At 51.6% G+C, this 22785-nt stretch overlaps 1 protein-coding gene across 6 annotated transcripts; it reads left to right on the forward strand.

The window, feature by feature from the left end:
* Positions 1 to 151: 151 nt before the first annotated feature.
* PPCDC (phosphopantothenoylcysteine decarboxylase) lies at positions 152 to 16888 on the forward strand. Of its 6 annotated transcripts, none has more exons than XM_031045993.2 (7): positions 152 to 168; positions 588 to 713; positions 1570 to 1736; positions 7200 to 7295; positions 9568 to 9696; positions 11604 to 11772; positions 16253 to 16888. In XM_031045993.2, the coding sequence occupies exons 3-7, from the start codon at positions 1584 to 1586 to the stop codon at positions 16336 to 16338; spliced, it is 633 nt and encodes a 210-aa protein (XP_030901853.1). In that variant the 5' UTR covers positions 152 to 168; positions 588 to 713; positions 1570 to 1583; the 3' UTR covers positions 16339 to 16888. The 6 variants fall into 6 exon arrangements, with proteins under 6 accessions (XP_030901853.1, XP_030901852.1, XP_005145785.1 ...); XM_031045992.2 differs by lacking the exon at positions 152 to 168 and adding an exon at positions 249 to 338; XM_005145728.3 differs by lacking the exon at positions 152 to 168 and having other exon boundaries at positions 249 to 713.
* The last annotated feature ends 5897 nt before the right edge of the window (positions 16889 to 22785 follow it).

The following is a 22785-nucleotide window of genomic DNA, read 5'->3' on the forward strand; positions in this document are numbered from 1 at the left end:
CAGCACCGCCGTGCAAGGCCCAAAGGGCCCTACCGCAGCGCGAGGAACGGAACGGAACCGGGCACGGCCGCAGCCATGACACGGCCTCAGGACCGCCCCCTTCCCTCCACAGCCAATCAGTGTTTCCCAGCGTGCCCTTCGGGTCCCGGGGCCTGCCCGCGTTGCCGGGTAACGGCGGGCGGTGCGGCGGAGGCGGTGTGGGGTAGGCCGCGGCGGGGCCTGGGCGCTGTTGCCGGTACACAGGGGGTGTGTGGAACCCACTGGGGTCCCTCGGTCTGTCCTGTGCTTCAGCCGCCGCTCGAGGTAGTCTGCAGCATTACCGCGGCGTTAAACAGCTGGTAGCGTACCTCTGATGGCTCCTTACCGGTACCTCGGAGCTGTGCGCGGGTGGGAGGCAGGCGCGGCCCAGCCCTGCCCGGCACGCTCTGGTGTTATCACTAATAGCCATTATTGGAAGCCGCCTATTAATAAATTACATCTTATTCCCCAGGCTTTACGGTGTGGGTGCTTCGGTGCATAATTGTCAGTAATCACACGGGAAGTGGATGTTCTCTTTACTGGGCTGGTGTTAACTTGGTTTTAATCAGCCATAGATGAACACATGGAGCAGCTCTGGAGTTGCCCTGCAGATGCACTCGCTGCAGTTCCTTGCGTCTAATTGCTGTTGCTAATCAGTGCCTTGGAGCTCCAGCTGAAGCCCTGCTCTTACTCTGGTAATTCCATTTATAACCACGCTGAGGAACATTTAAACTCATTCATTCCATGTGGAGCATAGAAAAGGAGTGCATCTCAGTGTTACTGTGCTGGGTGGGTGTTTGTGCTTGTCTTGATGCCAGGGACAGAGGTTGGGACCCTGAATTGAACCCGGGAGGGGATGGAAGGGTTCGTTTCTGTTGCCCAGTTCAATGATGAAAACAAGGGCAGCACCAATGTCTCTTTTTATTCCAATCCAAAATGCTTTTCTGAAGAGCGCTCAAATGGACCAAGCTCTACTGAATCCTGGTCTTTGCCAGGAACATACTTTCAGCTGTTTCGAGGAGGGAATCTCCTCTCTGCTAATAACTCGTGAGGCAGAGCCCTTTGCATTGATTCTGCTCAGGAGCACTCCTCCCCTGAGCACTCACTGGGGATTCATTAGCATGGCAGCCCCAGAGTCTGCATTATTAGAAAGCCTCCTTGCTCTTACTGCTTACCAGAGATTGTGAAGGGAGGCTGCCTCTGATGGGAGCTGTCTTCTTCCCAGCAAAGCTGCATGTATTAGGAATTCTGAACCACATTCGACACATGAGAGTGTACCTTTTGTTCTGGGAGTTTTCAGAATGCTCTTGAGGTCTGTCTTGTGTGGGGTTTAGCCTTGTGTTTATCAGCATCTGAGACACTTAAACAGGAGGAGGAGGCTTCAGCTATGCTTAAAGCTCTGATGGTGCTTGGAAGCTTTGTAGATGAGGGTCCAAGTGTTCATCCTTGAGCTGAGTTACTCCAGGTCCTGCTTAGTCCACACTGAAGTGCTTGCCAACGGAGCCCTGCTGTGCTCTGTTAATCAGTGTCTTTGTTTTCCTGTGCTTGCAGAGTTTGATGAGAACATGGAGCCCTCCTCCCCACCAGACCCAGGGATTCCTGCAGGGAAGAGGTCCTCCATGCCACAGAGAAACTATCGCGTCCTTGTGGGTGTGACTGGGAGTGTGGCTGCCCTCAAGCTGCCGCTTCTCATCGCTGAGTTGTTGAAGATCACTGGGGTGAGTAAAGCTGTTGGCAGAGCATTGTAAAGTTGGTGTTGTCCTGTTTCTGTTCTTGAGGGAGGGATTGTGTGGTTTCCGATGGAATGGAAAGTTCCTTCTGGCTTTGAGCCTTCTGAAAGTGTGTTGTGGGAGGATTCCTCCTGGGTTTAAAAAGCAATCAATTTCCTCTCATTTCATACTTCTTCTACACTTAGCTTCATGTCAGGCTTAAAGAGCCTATTCCAGGGTATTTCCATAGGCAAACATTTGGATTCTGGACTATGAAAGTGCTGTTGTTCAGCTCAGCCTAACTCTCTCTGAAATGATTGAATAGGTCTGTGCTTTGGTGGGGTTTCTTGGTGGAATATGTCTTTGTCAGCCAAATTATCAGCTCTGACCACAGCCACAGGTCATGGGTTCTGGAATGGGAAATCTCTGGTTAGGTTATTGCAATTCTCTGCAGGTGAGGTGTGGACTTTGCGAAGGTGCTGACCAGCAAAGTGCAACGAGATCTTGTAAGGGCAGAAGTAACAAAGTGCTATATGTGCCCATGCACCTGGTTTTTACTGAGGGTTTATTGTCTGGAGTAACAGAGGTGTCCAGCAGAGGCCAGTAGTGACTGGAGTCAGTGGGGGAAATGCGTGAACTTTCACTGTAGACTAAAGTCAGAGGAAAACAGAAAACCTTTGGCTTTTAAGAAGTGGAGCAAATGGTTTTGGAGCAGTAAAAGCGTGACAGGAACACAACAGTGCATTTAAATATGCAGATATTGCTTAGATTGCTCAGTGAATCTCCTTTAGGATGATTTGAGGGCTTTACCTTGTAGATACACTAACGCAGAGTCAGAAGAGGTATGACCTCTGTGTAACTGATGTATCTGGTTGGTGTTGGCTTGGAGAGCTGTTGGTGTCCAAGCTTTAAGGGTATTGAGGATGCAGGGAGCTTTTGGGCTGGCATGGTGGGTTGGAGAGAGGGGCCTCAGTTAATTTATTACTTGACCTGAAGTGATTAGTGAGGGCAGAGGTTAGAGCCTGAAGGAAGAGTGCCACAGAAAGCTGCTCCCAAGGAGCTCCTGGGAGTTCATTTATTAATTTAAGTGATATATTTACTCACTTGTGCTGTGACTTCCAGGCCTGACCCAAAGCCTGCTGAGCCACTGTGACTTTTCCATGCAGTTTGGTCTATCCTGCACAAGTCACTTTCTTTCCTGATGGAACAGAACTCTAAAAGGAAGCAGTAGGGCAGGAGCAGGAGAAGGCTTTGATACTGAAGGAGATGTGGCTGGAGGCTTGAAACTGGAGTGGTTGCTTTAAGTTACTGTTTTGGCTAGAGTGATCCTTGGTGAACAACTTGGCAGCATGGTTCTGCACTCATTAAACTTCCACAGCTCCTTGAGGGTGATAGTGGAGGTGACTCCATCTGACTGCCTTTTGTTTAACCTCTCTGAAGATCGAGGAAGTTGCTCTATCCCTGGCAGTGTTCAAGGCCAGGCTGGACAGAGCCTTGGGTGACATGGTTTAGTGTGAGGTGTCCCTGCACATGGCAGGGGGTTGGAACTGGTTGATCTTAAGGTCCTTTCCAGCCCAAATCATTCTGTGATTCTGTGAAGTTCAGACAGCATTTGCTTCCAGCTTTTAGCTTATTTCCTTTACACCTGGTGTTGTGGGGACACAGCCCAAAGGGTCTCCTCAGGACACTGTGGGTAACTCTCATGGTCATCCTACCCTCACATGCTGATGATCTCAGGCTGGTGCCTGGAATTTCTGAGCAGCCTGGCAGGAATACAATGGCAAAAGTGATGTTGGTCAGTCGTGAAGAAAGGCAACAGTGGGGAAAATGTGTTGCTATTGGAGCTACAGGCTCTCTACCTGGACCTTGAGGTTTAAACCATTTCATGGTGCTCCTGCCAGGTAACCTCTACGCCAGCTTGTAAGTGTCATTTACCAGAGGAGCTCCTCATTCTCTTCAGCAGTTGTTCCTGAAGCTCAGTCTGTAAAGATTTTGCTTTCAAAACTGAGAAGTCTGTGAAGGAAAAGCCATGCACAGCTCTTTACCCCACACAGAAACATCTGTGACAGGAGGATCCTTTACCAGCCACCAGCAAAACTGGGTGAGCACAGAACACTTGCAGTCAGGTTTGTTCTGGAGAATCAGCTTAAGTGCTCCAAGCAAATGAACTCTGACCAGTCTGAACTCTTTCCAGTAAAGGAGCTGGAGTGTGGCTAGACTGGCTTTGCTGTTTAAGCAGAGATATATCCACAGGCAAACAGACGGTGTGCCAGGTAAATAGAAGGAAAAAGCTGTGGAGGCTTAAGTGATCTTGAGAACACTGATCTCTTCCCAGCGTAGCTGGAGGGACTTGAAGGTCTTGCTCAGAACAAGGGAGCTGGGGGCCCACCCCAGCAGAAAACCTTCATTAGGGAGAACATTTAACTTAGAGAGCAGCTTTCTTGGGAGAGTGGTGGAATTGCCACCACGTGAGGTCCTTGAGCATCACTCTGGTATGCTCCGGCTTGTAGTGGGTTGGATGCTGAACTCCATAGCCCAATTCCCTGTTCCTGGGCTTAGGCTTTGAAGACTGGAGATGGTTCTGAAGTGATCCTTTCAAGAAAAGCAGTGTCTTTGGGGGATTTCTCTGTCCTTTACCCTTAGAGGGGTATTTCTGGTCTACATTTTGTCTAATGACACAACTGAAGTGATAAAATATGTGGTGGGTGGAGTTGTATCACCTGAAACTCCTTCTGTCTCACTGCAAAACAAGACTACCACTACCAAGCATTCCTACTGACAGCTTTTTAGCCCAGACCTGGCCTCCTGGTACCATTTCAGAGAGCTGACATGCCCCTTGAAGCTGCACATTGCTCTTTAAAATCACCAGAGAAATAGCATCTCGCAGGCTGTGAGGTTAACACCTCAACTAGGCCTTCAGCGGGGCAAAAAGTAGCATTAGCACCTCTGTGGGTGTCACTGCTTGGCTCCAAAGAGCGAGCTTCCTGTGAGCTGAGGTTAGCATGGAAACCATGCACTTGCTTGCTGTGAATGTGATCTTCATGCTCAGAAGCACTAGGAGTGCAGCTGTGATTCCAAGTTAGGCTCACTTGAAGAAGAGCAGACATTTAGAAGAGGCAAAGAACCACATATAGCACCAAATAGTGGTGTTGTGTGCAGCTGTATTTTCCCATCCCTTTCTCTTCAGGAAGTGGGGGAAAATTACTGAAGCCTGTGATATGCTAAGGCTGGGATTTTCCAGCTGCTCCCAGCTGCTGTTTTAGTCACATAGGGTACAGATAACCCATGGTGCTCCATTCCCAGTCAAATAGATAGTGTTGGGGAGATAGGTTAACATGTGTTGAAGATAGTTCCTTGGAGGTTAGAGGGGTCTGGCACTGGGTTTTAGCCCAAGTGAGCAGACAGTGCTGCATCAGTTTTGTACCTCAGGCCACAGGGTTTTAGTGGCAAGGAGTTCTGGTGAGGCTGGTTTCTCCCCATCTCTCTGCTGGGCCAATAGAACCACATTGCACTGTGAACTGCTTGAAGGAGCAGACAGTGGTTGAAAGTGGCTGATAACAAGGAAAAGTGTTCTTTTTCACTGTTAGCTGTGGCATCTTCCACATTACCAATCTATTCAGAGCGCTCCCTCCATGTGTTGGCCTGTGTCTTGTTTGAAGGGGTATCCCTGAGAGGAATTGCAGGTGGATGTAGAGTTGCATGTCCTGCACCATGGGTGACCAGCACAAGCAGAGCCACCCTGACACTGGCCTGCTGTGTGCAGGGCAGCTCCAGTGGGCTGCATGGGGCAGGCAGCTGGCTGTGACATTTGCCAGGGTGACAGCTTTGAGCAGGTCATGGGACACATAGAAACTGGGGAACCCCCCCTTTTTTCTCTTGTTGAGATTTCTACAGGAGGAAATGAAAGGATCGTGTGTCATAGGGCACCTTGGCACCTCCTAAGTGTGTCAAATAAACTCCAAGGGATGTGATAGGGTTTCCCAGCCTGGTTTTGGTTGGAAGGGACCTTAAAGCTCATCCAGCTCCAACCCCTGCCACGGGCAGGGACACCTTCCACTGGAGCAGCTTGCTCCAAGCCCCTGTGTCCAACCTGGCCTTGAACACTGCCAGGGATGGGGCAGCCACAGCTTCTCTGGGCACCCTGTGCCAGCACCTCAGCACCCTCACAGGGAAGAGCTTCTGCCTAAGAGCTCATCTCAGTCTCCCCTGTTCTGGCAGGTTCAAGCCATTCCCCTTGGCCTGTCCCTCCAGGCCCTTGTCCCAAGCCCCTCTCCAGGTTTCTTGTAGCCCCCTTTAGGTACTGAAAGACTGTTATAACATCTCCCCTCCTTGCACCCAAGGCAAGAGCAGCACCTTCCTGGCTCCAGAGCAGAGCTGCTCCAGCCCTCGCAGCATCTCCATGGCCTCCTCTGACCTCACTCCAGCAGCTCCACATTGAGCTTCTCACTGACCGATATCCCATATAACTGAAGGTTCCACTGGCTTTCAGCAAGGCAGGCAGGTTTACCTAGGGTTTCAGAGAAAACCTTCATACATTTTCACCCTTTTCTTTGTGGAAACCACTGCTTTACTCGTTTGGCTGCACAGAAACCATGTGCTGTGAACATACCTATGCAGCGTTTCTCGCCTTTCCAGCATCTTACCTTGATAGGGGGGATAGGAAGGCTGGAAGACACTGCTGTGACTTGTTTGTGGTATTCTTATCCCTGGCTGGAGCAAGTCCAACTAACCTGGTTTTAAAAGGCAGGATCCAGTGGTCTGTAGCTATCTGCCCATGTCTGGCACCAGGAGATCATGAGAGGGACAGAAAGAGGTTCACAGTGTGGGCCATGAGACCAAGAAGTGCTCATCTGTCTTCCAAAGCACCTCTTCCTTGTGAAGTCTTGCATGGCAGTGGTGGGTTTGCTTTTGGTGCTGGTGCTGAGCCCCACTCACCTTCATGTCCCTCAGCAGTTCGTTCGATCACTCAGCACTGTGCTTGCTCTTAGCATGGAGCTTCCTCTTGGCTCCAAGCATGGGAAGAGTGCTCCTGCAAGTGCCCTGTATGCAATGCCACCCCTTGGCAGTCCTATAAGCTGTGGTTATGGATCCCACTGAGGTGAGATGCTCTCCTATTCCCTTTGGCAGGCATGTTGGAGAGATTAAAGGACATTTTTCCCTGAGCTTTGGTTTGCTGCTTCTTGCTGCCTCTTTTAAGTTCTGTGCAGAGTGCACCTCATTCAGACCTGCTCTGGCCTCTCTGCTGTCCTTGCTGGGAACTGGCCATGTGAACGTGTGAACTGGCTCCACATGAGCTGGCCTGCCCATTTTAGGGTGCTTTAAAATGAGTCTTTGGCTCCCATAAATACCTGTGGTGACCTTTCAGCTGTGAAGAGGGGAAGCTTCTCTAAGTAACTGCTTTGTGGCTTGAGCCCAGCTTGACAGGGCTGTCCTGAAGTCTGACCACTGGTCTGTCTGTCTCTTTCTGATCAGCTTGAAGTGAAGGTGGTCACTACTGAGAGAGCAAAGCATTTCTACAACGTCCAGGAGATTCCTGTCACCCTCTACAGTGATGAAGATGAATGGCAGGTGAGCTGTGCTTCCATGGGAGACTGCAAAGGCTTCTGTCCCATCCCCAGCAGCCACAGGTTTTGTAATTCAAGTAGCTTTGTCATGCATTCATGCCTTCTGCTTCCAGAGGGCCAGTGGGGTCATGCTTCAGGAAAAAAAGCAGGCTCCTGAGAGATTCACTTGTTAGCGTGCTGAACAGCAAATACAAGTGCTTCATTGCAGGAGACCTCAGCTGTTTATGCTTTAATCCTGGAGCACTCTGTGCAGTTCTGGTGCCTTCAACATAAGAAGGACATGGAGCTGTTGGAGCAAGTCCAGAGGAGGCTATGAGGATGATCAGGGACTGGAGCACCTCCTGTATGGAGCCAGGCTGAGAACATTGAGGCTGTGCAGCCTGGAGAAGAGAAGGCTGTGTGGAGACCTCAGAGCAGCTTCCAGTGTCTGAAGGGGGCCTATAGGGATGCTGGGGAGGGACTGTTCATCAGGGACTGTAGTGATAGGACAAGGGGTGATGGGTTCAAACTGAAACAGGGGAAGTTCAGGTTAGATCTAAGGCAGAAGCTCTTCCCTGGGAGGGTGCTGAGGCGCTGGCACAGGGTGCCCAGAGAAGCTGTGGCTGCCCCATCCCTGGCAGTGTTCAAGGCCAGGTTGGACACAGGGGCTTGGAGCAAGCTGCTCTAGGGAAAGGTGTCCATGGCACGGGTTGGAACTGCATGAGCTTTAGGATCCCTTCCAACCCAAACCATTCCATGATTCTAGTCATATATGCTTTGGAGTCTGGCTTTCCAAGAACATGGTTCCAACAATGCTGTAAATGAGGAAGCACAGGCTGCCCTGCCAGGGCTGCAGAAGGCAGTGAGGGTGGCAGTGGTCTCTCACCACCCTGGGCTCAGCCAGTATCCACAGCTCTAAGAGGAGTCTCAGGAACGTCAAGAAAGCCACTACAGAGTCATGGTGAGGGTGTGTGGGGCTTGTCATGAGTCACACTTGTCACAAAAGCAAGAGTTTAATTCTTCTTAGCACTAAGTATTGGCTCTATGGAAATCAGTGGCGTTCCCCAGCTGCCCACACTGCTTTGAAACAGCCTGGTGTGGGGCTGGGAGACTGCTGGCAGGGAGTTGCAGACCAGCTCCTGGAGGTGCCATGCACTGGTGGGATAGGTGGCTGGAGGTTAGAGAGGTTCTCCTTCCTCCTGGAAGCAATATGTCTTGGAAGTCTGTGCTCTGTGCTCATGTGCATACTTAGAAGAGCCATTCCAGCAAAGGATGGCTCAGTTGCCAGGGCTGTGGACATCTCTAGACCCTGTAAAATGTCTTTTTCTCTTCACTACAGCTTTGCTGACATGTTATGGTTTTTGTATATATATTATATATCTATATATAGGTGGCAGTCCTGATCCAAGGACAAGGAGGAGCTGGAAACAGTGTCAGGAAGCACCAGCTTTCTGGAGGCTGGCTTTTTGTTATGATTTCCAGTGACTTAGAGAAGGAACAGCTTGTGGCCCTGATGCACCTCTTCTGGCCTTCAGCTCTGTGTGTCCCCTGGAGATTAAGCACCTGATGCTGTTGCTGCTTCTCTTGATGCTTTCCCACATAAGTTCCCAGTTAACTGTGCTCTTAAGAAGAGACCAGGACTCTTTTGAGCAGCTCAGCTTTAGAGTTTAGAGCCAGTTGAGGAGTGAAGTGCCCTGTTGGCCAAACCTCATCCATCCTGAAGAAAGCCAACGGGTCATTGTTGCTGTACTCATGAGGATGCTGCTGTGAGTATGCATCCTAACTGGAAGGGTCCCGTGGAATTAGGGGTCTAGACCTCATAAAAGCCAGCTTCACTTCAAAGAATCATGGAGCTTATAAATCGCAAAGCTTCCTCAGGGAATGTGCCCCCTGTTTGGTCCTGCCTGGCTTCAGCTGCTGAGAGGATGGAGCCCTTCGTTCCACTTGGATATGCTACAAGTTGAGGGTGCTTTTGCAAACAAGAGTGAAGCTGAGGGATGATGTGAGTGGGAAGTGGATGGGGAAAGCTCTTTCCTGTGAGTTGAAATCTGGGGTTGTCTGATGTGTGAATTGGCCTTGTAGGGGAAGGACACCAGTTTGTAGAGCTCCAAGCACAGCAGTGCTGTCCCTTAACTGTGATCCCTGAATGTAGCTGCAACGTGGCCTTCAGACAAGTAAGCACTGGGTCCCTGGTTCTCCACGCTCTCAGGTCTCAGTGTGAGAGTAGGTTTACATGGTGGTTACTATGGGATTGCTCAAGTAAGGGCTCAGTAACCTGCACCTTCTCTGCTCCCCAGCTGTGGAAGGGGCGCTCGGACCCTGTGCTACACATCGAGCTCAGGCGCTGGGCTGACCTGATGCTGGTGGCACCTCTGGATGCAAACACACTGGCAAAGCTTGCCAATGGCATCTGTGACAACCTGCTGGTGAGTAACAAGTTCTCTCCCCTCCCAGTGTTAGACTGCCTTACTTTTCTTTTCATGGAAACTTGTGCTTCTGCAGCAGTGAGAACAGACACATTTGCATGTTCTGCTCCCACTTCATCTGCTTGTCTCGCTCTTCCTCCATTATGGTTCCTTCTCAAACAGTCATTCCTCCCTTCCCTTCACTGCATCCCTTTCCAATCCTCACCTCCGTGTCTCTTCCATCAGCTCCCTGTCCCTGCTTTGTGCCTTTCCTGCTTTCACTTTCTTTTATTGCTGTTTGTACCTCCACCCTCTCTCTGCCATGCCTGTGCATGCACACTCGTGCACACACGCACTTGCACTAACTTTTGGGTTCTTCTCTGCGTTTCTTAGATGTGATCTGCAAAGACACCTGTGAGATCTGATAAAACTGTTGACTTCCTGCTCCCTCGCCTCCTCCCTCACCTAACTGCAGAGTACACCAAGTCAAACACACACTCACTCACCTTCCACTCACAGCTAGAGGGCATTTTGCTTGTTCAGGCTTGTTTTTTTCTGGTATCAAAAGTGCTTAAAGGCTGATCAGAAAGTGCATTAAAAGAGAATGTGGGCCTCTGATGGCTGATAGGGACCTTCATCAGGGCTGAATGCTCTGTGTCCAGACATTAGGTCTTCTTTAGGAGAGGTCATAAGCATTAACCACCGTTAAGATGTCCCAGGAAGCTGCAGATGTTGCTGTGGTGTGTCACCCAGCAGTAATGCATAGAGGTTAGAACTAGAAATGGAGGGCAGTGCATCACATCCAGGGAGCTCTGTGTGACCAACTTAGCTCTTCAGGTAAGAGGAAGTGCATGTAAATGCAGAGCAACAGCCCTGATTTGTATGAGTAGAGGGTCTGAGAAGAAGCCAGGAGGAGCTGTGGGAGGGACAAGCAATGTCTTGTCCTTCTGGGGCCCCTTGGTACTATAGATGCCGTCGTGGTAGCAGAGGGAAACGCTCAGGAAGGGTGTTAGGGATGCATGGCTTCCCAAACTCCTGCCAGTGTTTTCAGAGAGCTTTGTGGAGGGGAGAGGAAGCTCCTGCAAGTGATGGAGGTGCTGGTTGGCAAGTTAGAACAGATGCTGGAAGAATTCCCTGTGCTGGGAAGGGTTCAAATCACAGGACACAAGAAAGGGTGGGCAGAGTTCTCCAAGTACTCTGTGATCTGAGCAGAGACCCTGAGCCAGGGATTGTTGCTAACTGGGAAGCTCCTTTACAGGATTTAAATGCCTCTAGGCCTAGGGAAGCTGATGGACATTGCAGTACGAGCAACCAGCATTCATCTTTTCGAGGTGATGCTGGGTTATCTGGGAGCTCTGTATTACAGAGGAGTCAGCTATGACTCCCTGTAGCACACAGGAGCTGCCAGCAACTGCTGCAGCAGCCCACGTGTGTTCTGGTATCCTCTGTACCCGGGAAGCAGCAGTGCTTCCCTTGGGAGGAGTTACACATCCAGCTAGCTTATCTTTACCAATGTGCTGTGTTTGGCTCCACAGCTCAAGTGTTGCCTGGGGATCTCTCTGTAGCTGATGTGGTCTGTGGCCACCCTTCAGCTTCTCTCAGTCCCCCAGATGGGGTGGCAACCTGCACGCATTGTGTTCCAGCTTGCCTTGCTCCAGCCATTGGGCTGTTTGCAGGATGGGATCTCTCCTCTTTGAAGCCTCCCTTATCTTTCCTGCCTGTCAGAGCTGAGCTCTGCCGGAATGTGGTACAAATGAGCATCATTCCCATGCGTCTGCCTAGGGGTTACTCCATCTGCACTGACAGATTGAGGCTTTTGGTCCTCTTGTGACACCCAGGCTGGGAAAGCACTTCTGTGCTGCCAAGTGATGGGGGGGAATGGGGAAAGCCAACGCATCCAGAGCTGACCCTCTCGGCTTCTCTTGCAGACCTGTGTGATCCGTGCCTGGGATCTCAGCAAACCTCTGCTCTTCTGCCCAGCAATGAACACAGCCATGTGGGAGCATCCCATCACAGCACAGCACGTGGAGCAGCTGAAAGGCTTTGGCTACACAGAGATCCCCTGCGTGGTGAAGAAACTAGTGTGTGGAGATGAAGGTCAGTCCCTTTGCCAGCCTTCTGGCTCTTTCTTCCCTGCACAAATGCATTATTTTGTTGTGTGGTGCTCCCCATGTTGAACTTCAAGGAGCAGATGCTCACTGCTGGGACTGACACAAACAAACTGAAGCTTTCCCCTGTGCTGAGTGGTGTCTATTATCCTCATTCATTAATTTTTAAGTAGTCTTAAGAGGTCATCCAAGCCAGGCTTTCAAATGAGCTGTGAGATAGGCCTGAGATTCCAAAGAAACATTAGTTCAAGTAGAGAGGAGATGGAAGAGAAGGACAGCTTTGTGGTGAGTGTTGTCAGCCTGGGATTTGGGTGTCCTGATCTCTAATGTGACTACAACAAGCACTAACAGTCCTGGCCGAGGGTGTAGCTAGATGTGCATGTAACATCTGTTGGTGCTTGTTGTCTGGGTTACTCTTCAGCTTCCCAGATGTGATTTGATTTGGGGTTTTGACATCAGATTTGTCTGTGAAGTGGAAGAGGGTGGGGAGGGAGTGTTGTCACACCCGCTTTCAAAAGGCTTCACTTGCAGTGCTAAGAAATACCACTGAAATGATCTCATCTGTGTTTGAGGAGCTGCTTTAACTGGAGGTATTTTGACTCTGGGGAGGTTTTGAGGAGGGTTTTTTTTTGCAAGCAGTTTGACCAAATTGGAAATATCACCCAGTTCTAGCCCATAATAGCAAATATGCTCTTACCTGCACAGTAATGGACTCATACTTTTGTTTAACAGCCCCAGCTCATGCAGGATTCAATAAACAGGCTGTAGCAGAGACAAGGTGTTAAAATGCTCTTCACAGTTCAGCCCTAGGGCTGGCTTTAGTTTCTGAACTCTTAAGTGCTTACAATGCTTCTAGAGGGTTGATTTGGAGCAGGAGACTAAGAAATAGTTATGCTGCAGTGAGTGCAGTCAAATAACTCAGGAACCATTGAAATAACCTGGACATTCATGCTTCTGTTGGGATTTTAGCCCTGATGACATCAAATTCCTGACATACTTGTAATGATGCTAAGAGAAACTGCCCAGAAGAGGTCATCCTGTGCAGATGTATTGGCAGAAGCAGGAAGAGCATCTGGCATCACTTCTTTGTCCTTTCTTTCTTCCCTTCATCCTTAGTACACATGTAGGATCTCCATCCCCATAGCAAGCAACTGAGTGCCTCCTCATGGGTCCTGTGCTGCTGCTTTGCAGGTTCATGCACTGAGGCAGAGCTGTGATGTTACATCCCTCCTCCACAGATTAAATGGGTGCAGTTTTGCATCCCTGAGCCTCCACTTGTGTTTGTGAGTCAATTTCCAACAAAATTTTCCTGTAGGAACATGAAGGTGAAGCAGCTGTTGTCCTGGTTTAAGCTTAGGCAGCAGCTCAGCCCCATGCTGCCACTCACTTCCTTCCCCTCAATGGAATGGGGGGAGAGATTCAGGAGGGTAAAAGGGAGAAAACTTGAGAGAAAGCCAGTTTAATAATGTAAATAAAGGAATAAACTGTGATGAAAAGGAAAATAAGGGAGAAATAAACCCCAGAAAGCCAAGTGATGCAAATGAAATCACTTACAAAGTTATCATATGGCATACGGAATAGCCCTTGGATCAGCTGTCCGGCCATGTCCACTCCCAAGTCCTTGTACCTCCTCCCTGGTGGGGTGGGGTGAGGATGAGCAAAGGCCTCGACTGTGTAAGTGCTGCTCACCGAGAAGGAAAACATCCCAGTGTTCCCAACGCTGTTTCCAGCCCAAATCCAACCTACAGCGCCATTGGAGCTAATCTGAAGCAAATGAACTCCAGTACAGCAGTGATGGACTCCAGGTCTCTCTAAGATGCAAGACACTCTTCACCACTGCCTTTTTCCTCTCATCCCTTCTGTTTCAGGCCTTTCACTCCAAAGCCTCTTCCTCTCCAGTGGGTTTCATCCACAAAGCTTCCACCCAAGCAGCAGGTAGCAAAGCTCACACAGCTGCTGCAGAAGGAAAGAGATTCAGTTTGCCCCAGTTATGTCTGTTGATGCTGTGGTTTGGCTTGCTGCAGAAGAGGATTAGGTCCTCACTCATGTGGCTGGTCTCACCTGAACTGGGCCACATCCTAAAAGAGTTCAAATCATCAGTTAAATTGAGTTGACAACTAAACTGTTTCCTTGGTTGGGTAGTTAAATGCCATCTTTATATCATGATATAAAGGGAGCTCTGGGAGGTGCCATCCCACCCATGGGCCTGCAGCAATTTCCCTTTGCAAAAGCATTGCCAGACTGCTGGGATCTTCCTCACACTTGGCTGCATTTTTAGAGCCTGACACTCTGGAAGGTTTTGACCTGTAGGCATGAGCTGTGCTGCAAGACAGGCTCTGCTCAAGCTAAGAATCCAGCTGGGAATTGCCCAAGTTGCTGAGCAAGTGGGTGGTGAAGGACGAAGGCAGGTCTTGGAGATGTTCTCAGCTCTGCAGAGGCCTGCAGAGAATGTCTCGTGTTTAGCAGGACCTGGCAACTGCGGCTCCTCTCCTTGAGGTGAGGAGATCAGGAGAGCCCACACCTGTCTGCAGCTTGTCCACAGGATGCTCCAGAGCACCTGGGATGGACAGGTCTGAAAGGCATTTGCAGGCTTACATTGCAGGGAAACCCAAATTTCTTCTCCTTCCAAAAATACCATTCTTCACCACAAATCCTCAGGACAAGGGGTGATGGGTTCAAACTGAAACAGGGGAAGTTCATACTAGATCTAAGGCAGTTCTTCCCTGTGAGGGTGCTGAGGCGCTGGCACAGGGTGCCCAGAGAAGCTGTGGCTGCCCCATCCCTGGCAGTGTTCAAGGCCAGGTTGGACACAGGGGCTTGGAGCAAGCTGCTCCAGTGGAAGGTGTCCCTGTCTGTGGCAGGGGTTCGAGCTGGATGAGCTTTAAGGTCCCTTCCAACCCAAACTAGTCTGGGTTCTGTATCCAACTACACTTTCTGTCCCAGACAAGGCTCAGGTGAGAAGCTGATTTCTGATGCCCCATAAAGCACATATTTCCAATGTTTAGAGCCAGCAGTATAGAAGATCAATAGAGATCCATCTCTTCAATCTTCCAATGGAGACAGATGGTGGTGGGAGAAGTATCCTTCCTCAGCCCCAGGGGAATTGCAGGAGTGAATGAACTGAGCCTGGAGTTCAGTACAGAGGCTTGGACAACATGATTTAATGCTCTCTGGCCTTAAACTTCTAAACCCAAGTTTAAAAAGACTTTCAGATGTTCATCTGGCACCAAACCAGTCCGTTTCCCCCCACATTAGAGAAAGCTGTCCTGGATCTGCACCAGCTTGAATCCTGGGAGTAACGCTTGGGGATGACTGAGTGCTGCACAGAACAAAATGTGAAAGCTTTTCCTTCTGGACTGGGTTGGTGCCAGATGAGCATCTGAAAGTCTGCTTCTCCTAGGCAAAGGCCATTTCAGAAAGCTCCTGAGCATGCACACAGTTTATTGTGGAGAGAGGAGGTGGAATAGGGGATTTGCTATTTTTGGGGTGCTTTTGCACGTTTGCCCCCAGGGTGCTGTGAGCTGAGATTGTAACTCCCTGTGCAGTCAAGGGCGAGGTGCAGGCTCCTCTGGGGATGACTGGGAACACGAGGTACTTCAGAAGGTCATCCGAGTTGCCTGTTGAGGTTTCCTTCTTTGACTGCAGAGCTTGTGCTACTGCCTGGACTTCTGAGTTATGAACCAAACTTGTAAAACTCTTCTCACTCTCCTCCCCTGCTGATGTCCACTCATGCCATAGAACCCCTGCAGAACCAGGGCTGAGCAGATGCTCTGGCTTCCATGTGTCCTTTCTCTTGGGTCATAAGGAAACAACATGGGGATACTTGGTGAGTTCTGCTGAGCTGTGCCACCGTTGTGCAGCTCATTCGTGCAGTGTGTGGAGCAGAGAGGTGGTGAGACAAGGGAAGCACGTGCCTCGTGTGTCTCTGTGAGACCTGGATTTCACAGTATCCCAGCCTGGTTTGGGTTGGAAGGGACCTTAAAGCTCATCCAGCTCCAACCCCTGCCACGGGCAGGGACACCTTCCACTGGAGCAGCTTGCTCCAAGCCCCTGTGTCCAACCTGGCCTTGAACACTGCCAGGGATGGGGCAGCCACAGCTTCTCTGGGCACCCTGTGCCAGCGCCTCAGCACCCTCACAGGGAAGAGCTTCTGCCTAAGAGCTCATCTCAGTCTCCCCTGTTCTGGCAGGTTAAAGCCATTCCCCTTGGCCTGTCCCTACAGGCCCTTGTCCCAAGCCCCTGTTCAGGTTTCCTGCAGCTCCTTTAGGCACTGGAGCTGCTCTCAGGTCTCCCCTTCAGGAGCCTTCTCTTGTCCAGGCTGCCCCAGCCCAGCTCTCTCAGCCTGGCTCCAGAGCAGAGCTGCTGCAGCCCTCGCAGCATCTCTGTGGCCTCCTCTGCAGTCGCTCCAACAGCTCCAGGTCCCTCTTATGTTGGGATTTCACTGTGTGTGGTTTGCTGTTTCCCTGTAGGTCGCGGTGCCATGGCAGAGGTGTGGACCATTGTGGAGAGTGTGAAGAGGATCCTGGAAGAACAGGGCTTGCCAGCACAGAGCTGATGTTTGGCACATTCATTGTGTTTGGTGCCTCCCTGATGATTTGAAGATAAAACCAAGTGCTCTGCAACCGAAGGAGTGAAACATTTGCTTCCAGCTGGTGCCAACCTCAAATGTGGTTCAGTGCTGCAGACTCTCAGAAACTGAAGCCAAGGACATGCTGCTTTAGTGTGGGAAAGCCCTGTGGTATCTCACAGAGATGGAACAGCGTCCTGCCTGGCCACTCACCTGGTCTCTCACGTCTCCTTCCCGCGAAGGCTGCAGAAGGAACTGCTGATGTATTTCAGTGGTTCCCCCAAGAGCTGCTGGAGAGGGAAGTACAGTGCAAGCCCTGGCCATGGTGATAGTGCTGGCCCCTGCATGGATGGGGACATCACTGCTCTCCAGGGCCTGGGCTGTAGCTGTGCTGGCTTCACCTTTCCAGCAGGAGTCACTGTCCAAAAGGCATTTCGTAGGCTCGTAGAATCACAGAACGGTTCGGGTTGGAAAGGACCTTAAAATCATCTCGCTCCAACCCCTTTTGGGACTTAATAAATGAGAACTTTTCATTCTGCCCCTGGAGAATTGCCTCTTGTAGCTGCTCTGGGGGATGTTTGCACCTCACATCATTGCTAAACCATTGTGTCTGCATGTGGTTCTTATCAGAGATGGGAACAGCAGGCAGAAAGAAGCTATTTAGTCCTCAAATCAGCTTTTGCTCTATTGTATCGGTTCTCTGGATGGGGCTGCAGACATCAACCATGTACCAAAATGCCCATCTCAGTGCTCCAGTCAGGAAATGGACAGCCCTGAGCCCTTGTGAAAAGCCAGGCTGGATATATCCCAAGGGAATGAAGTCAAACTTTGCCTATGGTGATCCTTCACAGCTTGAAAATTAACTGAGTGGCATGAAAACAACTGGGGACTCCTGTGACCCCATGGGCCAGAGCAGCTGGGGCTGCCCCATCCAGCTTTCCCTTGCCAGTGGGAAGGAAGGGGAGCAGACTGGGGCTGTGGAGCACGTTGCTGTAGCAGAGCACTGACCCAGAGAGTTTATTTTTAACCAGACCCAGGCAAATTTAAGGCCTTTGGTACAGAACGTGCATCCTGCCTGTGAGGGCAACCTTCAGCCTGCTGCGCACCAGGGAGGAGGTTATCAGGGTATGTTTGCTTTCCTTATCTATCCCACACAAATAGGGCTTTGACTCGTCCACTGGTAAATCCAGGGATCCGAAGCTTCTGGGGATTGAGACAGAGGGACCTTTGTTGGTTCTTCCAGCCTCCTAAGAGCAGGGGTTATGGCTCCAACAGAGGGCCATAGTGGTAGCATGGTTGTGAATGTTGCCTTGTGGTGTGACCTGCATTGTGTGCTGATGTCCTCTGCACTGTGAGAGCTATCCTCCCTGTCAGAGCAGCTTACTTTCTGCTTATTGAAGGTAGTAGGAGAGATGCTGCTTGGTTTCCATGGGGTTTGTAGTGAACTTTGTTTCTCCTACTCTGAGACATGCATGTTCTGGCAGTTGCAGCCCTAACTTGACCTTGGGGCTGGGCTCTGCTGGGGCTGTCTCCTGTGGCTGGAGTCCTTCCTCCTAGACTGTGCCCAGGATCCAGCAGTCCTGTTCCTCAGAGCGACCCAAAGCACCCTGTCCTTGATAACAGTCTTTATCTCCTGCAAGTCTGGGTCACTGGCTGGAGCCAGCAGACGTTGGCAGGTATCAGCTGGAGGTACCCAACGTGCCCTGCACAGTTTGAGCTCTGATAACTCGCAGGAAAGGGGAACATTGTGGGTTTAGATCCAGGGCTGGGGTGCCTGGTCCCCCACTGAGCTGACCCCAGGCTGATCTGTCATGCAGAAAGACACTGCTAAGGCTATAAAGTTGCCTCTCAAGCTTGTTGAGAGGCTGAAACCAAGGCTTGCAAAGCATTCTCAGGTCCCTGAATAGAGGAAGATGATTCTTTGTCCTGCAGAAGCAGATGCTAATCGTGCTGCTGAGTGATCCTTTGCATAAGCGTTGTGCTATGCATTGGAGGCAGGTCGGGATAACACTGGGATAAACCCGTCCCTGAAGCACCTTTCCTTCAGGGCAAAGAGAAGCAGCAGTTGACATCCTTTCTGGAAGGAAAAGGCTGAAGCAAGAGCAGCTTCAACCAGAGCACATACCTGCACCCAGGACACTGCTACCTGCAGGAAAGCAGCAGAAAGAGGAGCCAGGGAATCCCTGTCCCACTTGTTTGGCTTTGGGATGAGGCCTTTCAGGATGAAAAGCAATGGGTGAAGGACCTGATTCAAAACCAGGGCTTGGTAAACGTCTCAGTGCCACCAAACCAGGACAGCCAGGCCACCAAGAGGTGCTGGGTGATGAGTTCCTTGAGGCAGACCCGCTGACATCTCCATCCCTCTCACCTTCGTGTGTTTCAGGTTCACAGGGGGGGTAGAAGATGCTTCCTGGGTGCTTTTGCTTTTCCTTCAGCTCTTTCTAAGCCATGCACACACTGATCTTTTGTTTTGCTTTCCCATGAAGCTCTCTGAAGAGCGAGGCAGCAACCCATGAAAGTGGCTGCCTTGCAATTGTATTCATGCTGCTCGAAACTGTCTTTCAGCACTGGCTAGGGAGTGACAAAGGGCTGAGAGCAAAGCTGGACTAAGGCAGCCGCCCTCCTCCTCTCTAGCTTAGATCTGGGCTCGGATGTGACTTGGAGCATCCATTTCTCATCCCAAACTTGATGCAATGTTGTGGGGCTGGTTTGCATCTGGATGGCTCTGAATGTGGTGCCACAGGCAGGGACACCTTCCACTGGAGCAGCTTGCTCCAAGCCCCTGTGTCCAACCTGGCCTTGAACACTGCCAGGGATGGGGCAGCCACAGCTTCTCTGGGCACCCTGTGCCAGCGCCTCAACACCCTCCCAGGGAAGAGCTTCTGCCTAAGAGCTCATCTCAGTCTCCCCTGTTCTGGCAGGTTCAAGCCATTCCCCTTGGCCTGTCCCTACAGGCCCTTGTCCCAAGCCCCTCTCCAGGTTTCCTGCAGCCCCTTTAGGTACTGGAGCTGCTCTCAGGTCTTCCCTTCAGGAGCCTTCTCTTGTCCAGGCTGCCCCAGCCCAGCTCTCTCAGCCTGGCTCCAGAGCAGAGCTGCTGCAGCCCTCGCAGCATCTCCATGGCCTCCTCTGCACTCGCTCCAACAGCTCCAGGTCCCTCTTGTGCTGCTGCCCCAGAGCTGGATCAGGGCTGCAGGGGGGGTCTCCCCAGAGCACAGCAGAGGGGCAGGATCCCCTCCCTGAGCTGCTGCTCACGCTCTGGGGGTGCAGCCCAGCACAGGGGGGTTCTGGGCTCAGGCGCTCACTGAAGCCAGGTCACACTGGGCTTCACCATCCCCAGGGCACAGCCCTGCTTTGGTGCTGCAGCTCTGCAGCGGCTCCGGATCTGACACCCAGCACCAGCAGCAGCAGCACCGGCTGGGTTCACACCTTGCGCTGGGCTGCGGGGAGCTGCCAAGGGGCCGGGTGGCAGGAAGCGGGTTTGTGCTTCCCCACCCGCAGCAGCGCCTGGGGCCGGGGGTGACGAGGTGGTGGTGGCAGATGAGAGCGCCGGATGCTCCTGAGCCCCCATGGAGCCATGGGCAGGTCGGGAAAGAGCCCTGGAGCAGGTGTAGGAAGCAGCAATCTATTGGTGAAATTCCATGGTAAATGGGACAGTGATTTAATACACCTAACGCTGTAGGCAGGGCACTTAAGATAAAATCAACCTGTTTCTGACCTCAGGCTCCTGAGCAATACAGGGGGATGGGCTGTGCCCTGGGTGCTGATGTAATCACGCTCCATCGATGGTGATTGCAGACACCCCAGCCTGAAAGTGCTCATAGCCCCTGGACAGATGCCCTGAAGCATCTGTTAAGGTATCCACGGCCAGTGCCAGCCCAGGAGCATCCCAGGAACCCCCGCTCATCCCTCTGGCACCAGCCCTTTAGGTAGCCAGGAAATCCCACCCCCCCCATCCTCCCTGCAGAGCTGGGGCAGGCAGCATCCTTTCCCTCCAAGGGGAAGCAGGATTCCTGGCCTTGGAGCAGGACCAAGCCTTATAAACGGGGTTTCTCTTTGCGTGGCTGGAAGAGCCTTTCCCAGGAGAGCTGAGCCCGGCTCTGCCCCGTTTCCCGTCCGGTTTCTCCTCCCGGGAGAAGCGCGATTCACGAACCCGAGCGTGATAAGGAGGGGAAAGCGGGAGCCGCGTCACCGCAGAGGAATGCGGCGGGCGATGCGGAGCGCAGCCTGCGGCTGCAGCGCCCCGGAGCCGGGAGCGGGGGAAGGATATCCCAGGGCAGGAGGTGCTACCGCAGCCTCCCCTGCAGCATCCGCACCCCCGGCACGGCTGGCGCTGGGGTGAGCGGCGGGGACGTTGCTCACGGCTCCGGGTTTGCACTGGTAGGAAATGGCTCTTCAGCTGGAGGGAATTGCACAGGCAGGGCTAAAAGCTGCCGTGTGCGGGCAGGATACAGGCAGAGAACAGGCAGAGCGCATGGATGCCTCCAGTCACTAAACCCTGCCGTTTGCTTGGACAGAAAGTCGATATCGACCCTTGGGCACTGAAGTTACCAGCAGCAGCACCAAGCCTCGAGCTTCTCTCCAACACCAGCTTAATTTGCCGATTCTCTATAAAAACAATTATAATAAAACAGTTTTATTGATGTGGGCTTTATTGGAAGTCAAAGATGCAGGAAAAGCCATGGAAAACCTGCTCTGCTGCTTATTTCTCACCCCTCACTTCCACTCAGCATCATCCTCCCCCCGAGCATCCATCTGAGCTGGACCACCACAGTGAGAGAGATCCCGGCCTGGCTGCAGCATCATCCGCATCCCCACCGTGTCCCCAGCTCCTCACAGGGCACCATGGCTCAGGAGTGGGGCAGAGCACGTCACGGGACATGGGAACAGGCTTCCAGACTGGCAGTAGGAGCTGAAGGGGTTTGAAGGCTTGGCCTCAGGAGGGGGAAGGTGGTGGAGGAGCAGAGAGGAACCAAAACCCACCAGTGAGGAACAGGCCGGGCGGTGAAGGAGAAGTGAAAGCAGCTGTGATTACTGAAAGCCCCCATGTGAAAGAATGGGAGCGCTGTCTTTGGGGGTTTCACTTCCCTGTCAGGACAGGTTTTCCTGGCTTCTGTCTTTTTTTATCCCCTCCCCTGTCTCTGCTCATAAATTCCTCCCTGGGGTGGATGGCATCTGGGGTCCCACCGAGCAACCCTGGAGTTTGAAGTTAGGGGGCATCACTGAGCATCCCTGCACAGCGGGGCTCAGACATACCAATGAGCATCCCTGCCATGGTGGAATTTGGTGGTACCACTCAGCATTCCTGCATGGTGGGGTCAGGGGTACCACTGAGCATCCCTGCATGGTGGGGTTTGGGGGTACCTGCCGCGGAATGGACTCAGACCAATACGATCAGACAAAAAGCCATTTATTGCAAAGCATTAACTCCTTATATACTATTGCTTACACACACCTACAGCAATTTGGCATATCATGATTGGATACTTGTCTTGAAGACCCTTAGTGACTAACATATAATTGGTTAAGAACAGGTGTGAGAACTTGACCTCGAACGCTTGCCAACAGCCCACAGTTCTCATCAGTCAGTGAATTCCGGCTTCTTCTTATCTTGCTTGCTTAGGCTTCCTCGGGCCTCCCACGGCCTTGCTGTATCCCTCGGAGTTATTCAGAGCTCATGTACCAAGTATCCATTTTCCTGTGAGAACACTGTCTCCACAGGTACCACTGAGCATCCCTGCATGGTGGGTTTGGGGGTACCAGTGAGCATCCCTGCCATGGTGGGATTTACGGGTACCACTGAGCATCCCTACATGGTGGGGTTTGGAGGGTACCCCTTCCCTGCTGAGGCTGCAGACATGTCCAACCTGCATCACCCGTCTCCATCCCCTCTGCAGAGGATGCCAGCCCTGCTGCCTATCCCTGGCTGCATCTGCGTGTTTGGCTCTGAATATGGAACTGTGTGAATCTTTAAATAGAGTGCATCTCCCATGGGTCCCTGCCCCAGGTATTCCATGCAGGACTGGAGGTCTGGTAGTGGGCAGTGTGGGGGGCTTTGGCACATCAAGAACCTCAGTAAAAGCTGTTGGTGTGAAACATCATCACTAAAGGTTGAAAGAGCTTACAGGGTGTAGAGCAAGTGGTTTCCTTTCACCCACAGTACAAAGAGGTGAGGGATGGCCAAGACCTGATGATGGAGGGGTTCTGGCATGGCATGAATGTGTTAAAAAAGCTCCACACTGCTTTTCCTCAGGGTTTTCCCTGGCTCCTGATTTACACAACAGCTCCTGGCTCCCTCTGTCCTGTGGCTGTAAGGAGTGAAGGCCAAACCCCCTGGAATCTTTAAGGCCAAGATAAGCATTCCCCAGACCCAGGGCTCGGGACAAAACATTAACCAGCATCCTCACACATGTACCCATCAGTCTGAGCCTGCTTCAT

The sequence above is a fragment of the Melopsittacus undulatus genome, chromosome 9 (assembly GCF_012275295.1).
Source record: "Melopsittacus undulatus isolate bMelUnd1 chromosome 9, bMelUnd1.mat.Z, whole genome shotgun sequence".
NCBI lineage: Eukaryota > Metazoa > Chordata > Aves > Psittaciformes > Psittaculidae > Melopsittacus > Melopsittacus undulatus.

Coding starts and splice junctions, on each gene's coding strand:
- PPCDC (XM_031045993.2), top strand. CDS start 1,584: ATGGAGCCCTCCTCCCCACCAGACCCAGGGATTCCTGCAGGGAAGAGG. Junction 9,697..11,603: donor GCATCTGTGACAACCTGCTG/GTGAGTAACAAG, acceptor CTTCTCTTGCAG/ACCTGTGTGATCCGTGCCTG. Junction 11,773..16,252: donor ACTAGTGTGTGGAGATGAAG/GTCAGTCCCTTT, acceptor GTTTCCCTGTAG/GTCGCGGTGCCATGGCAGAG.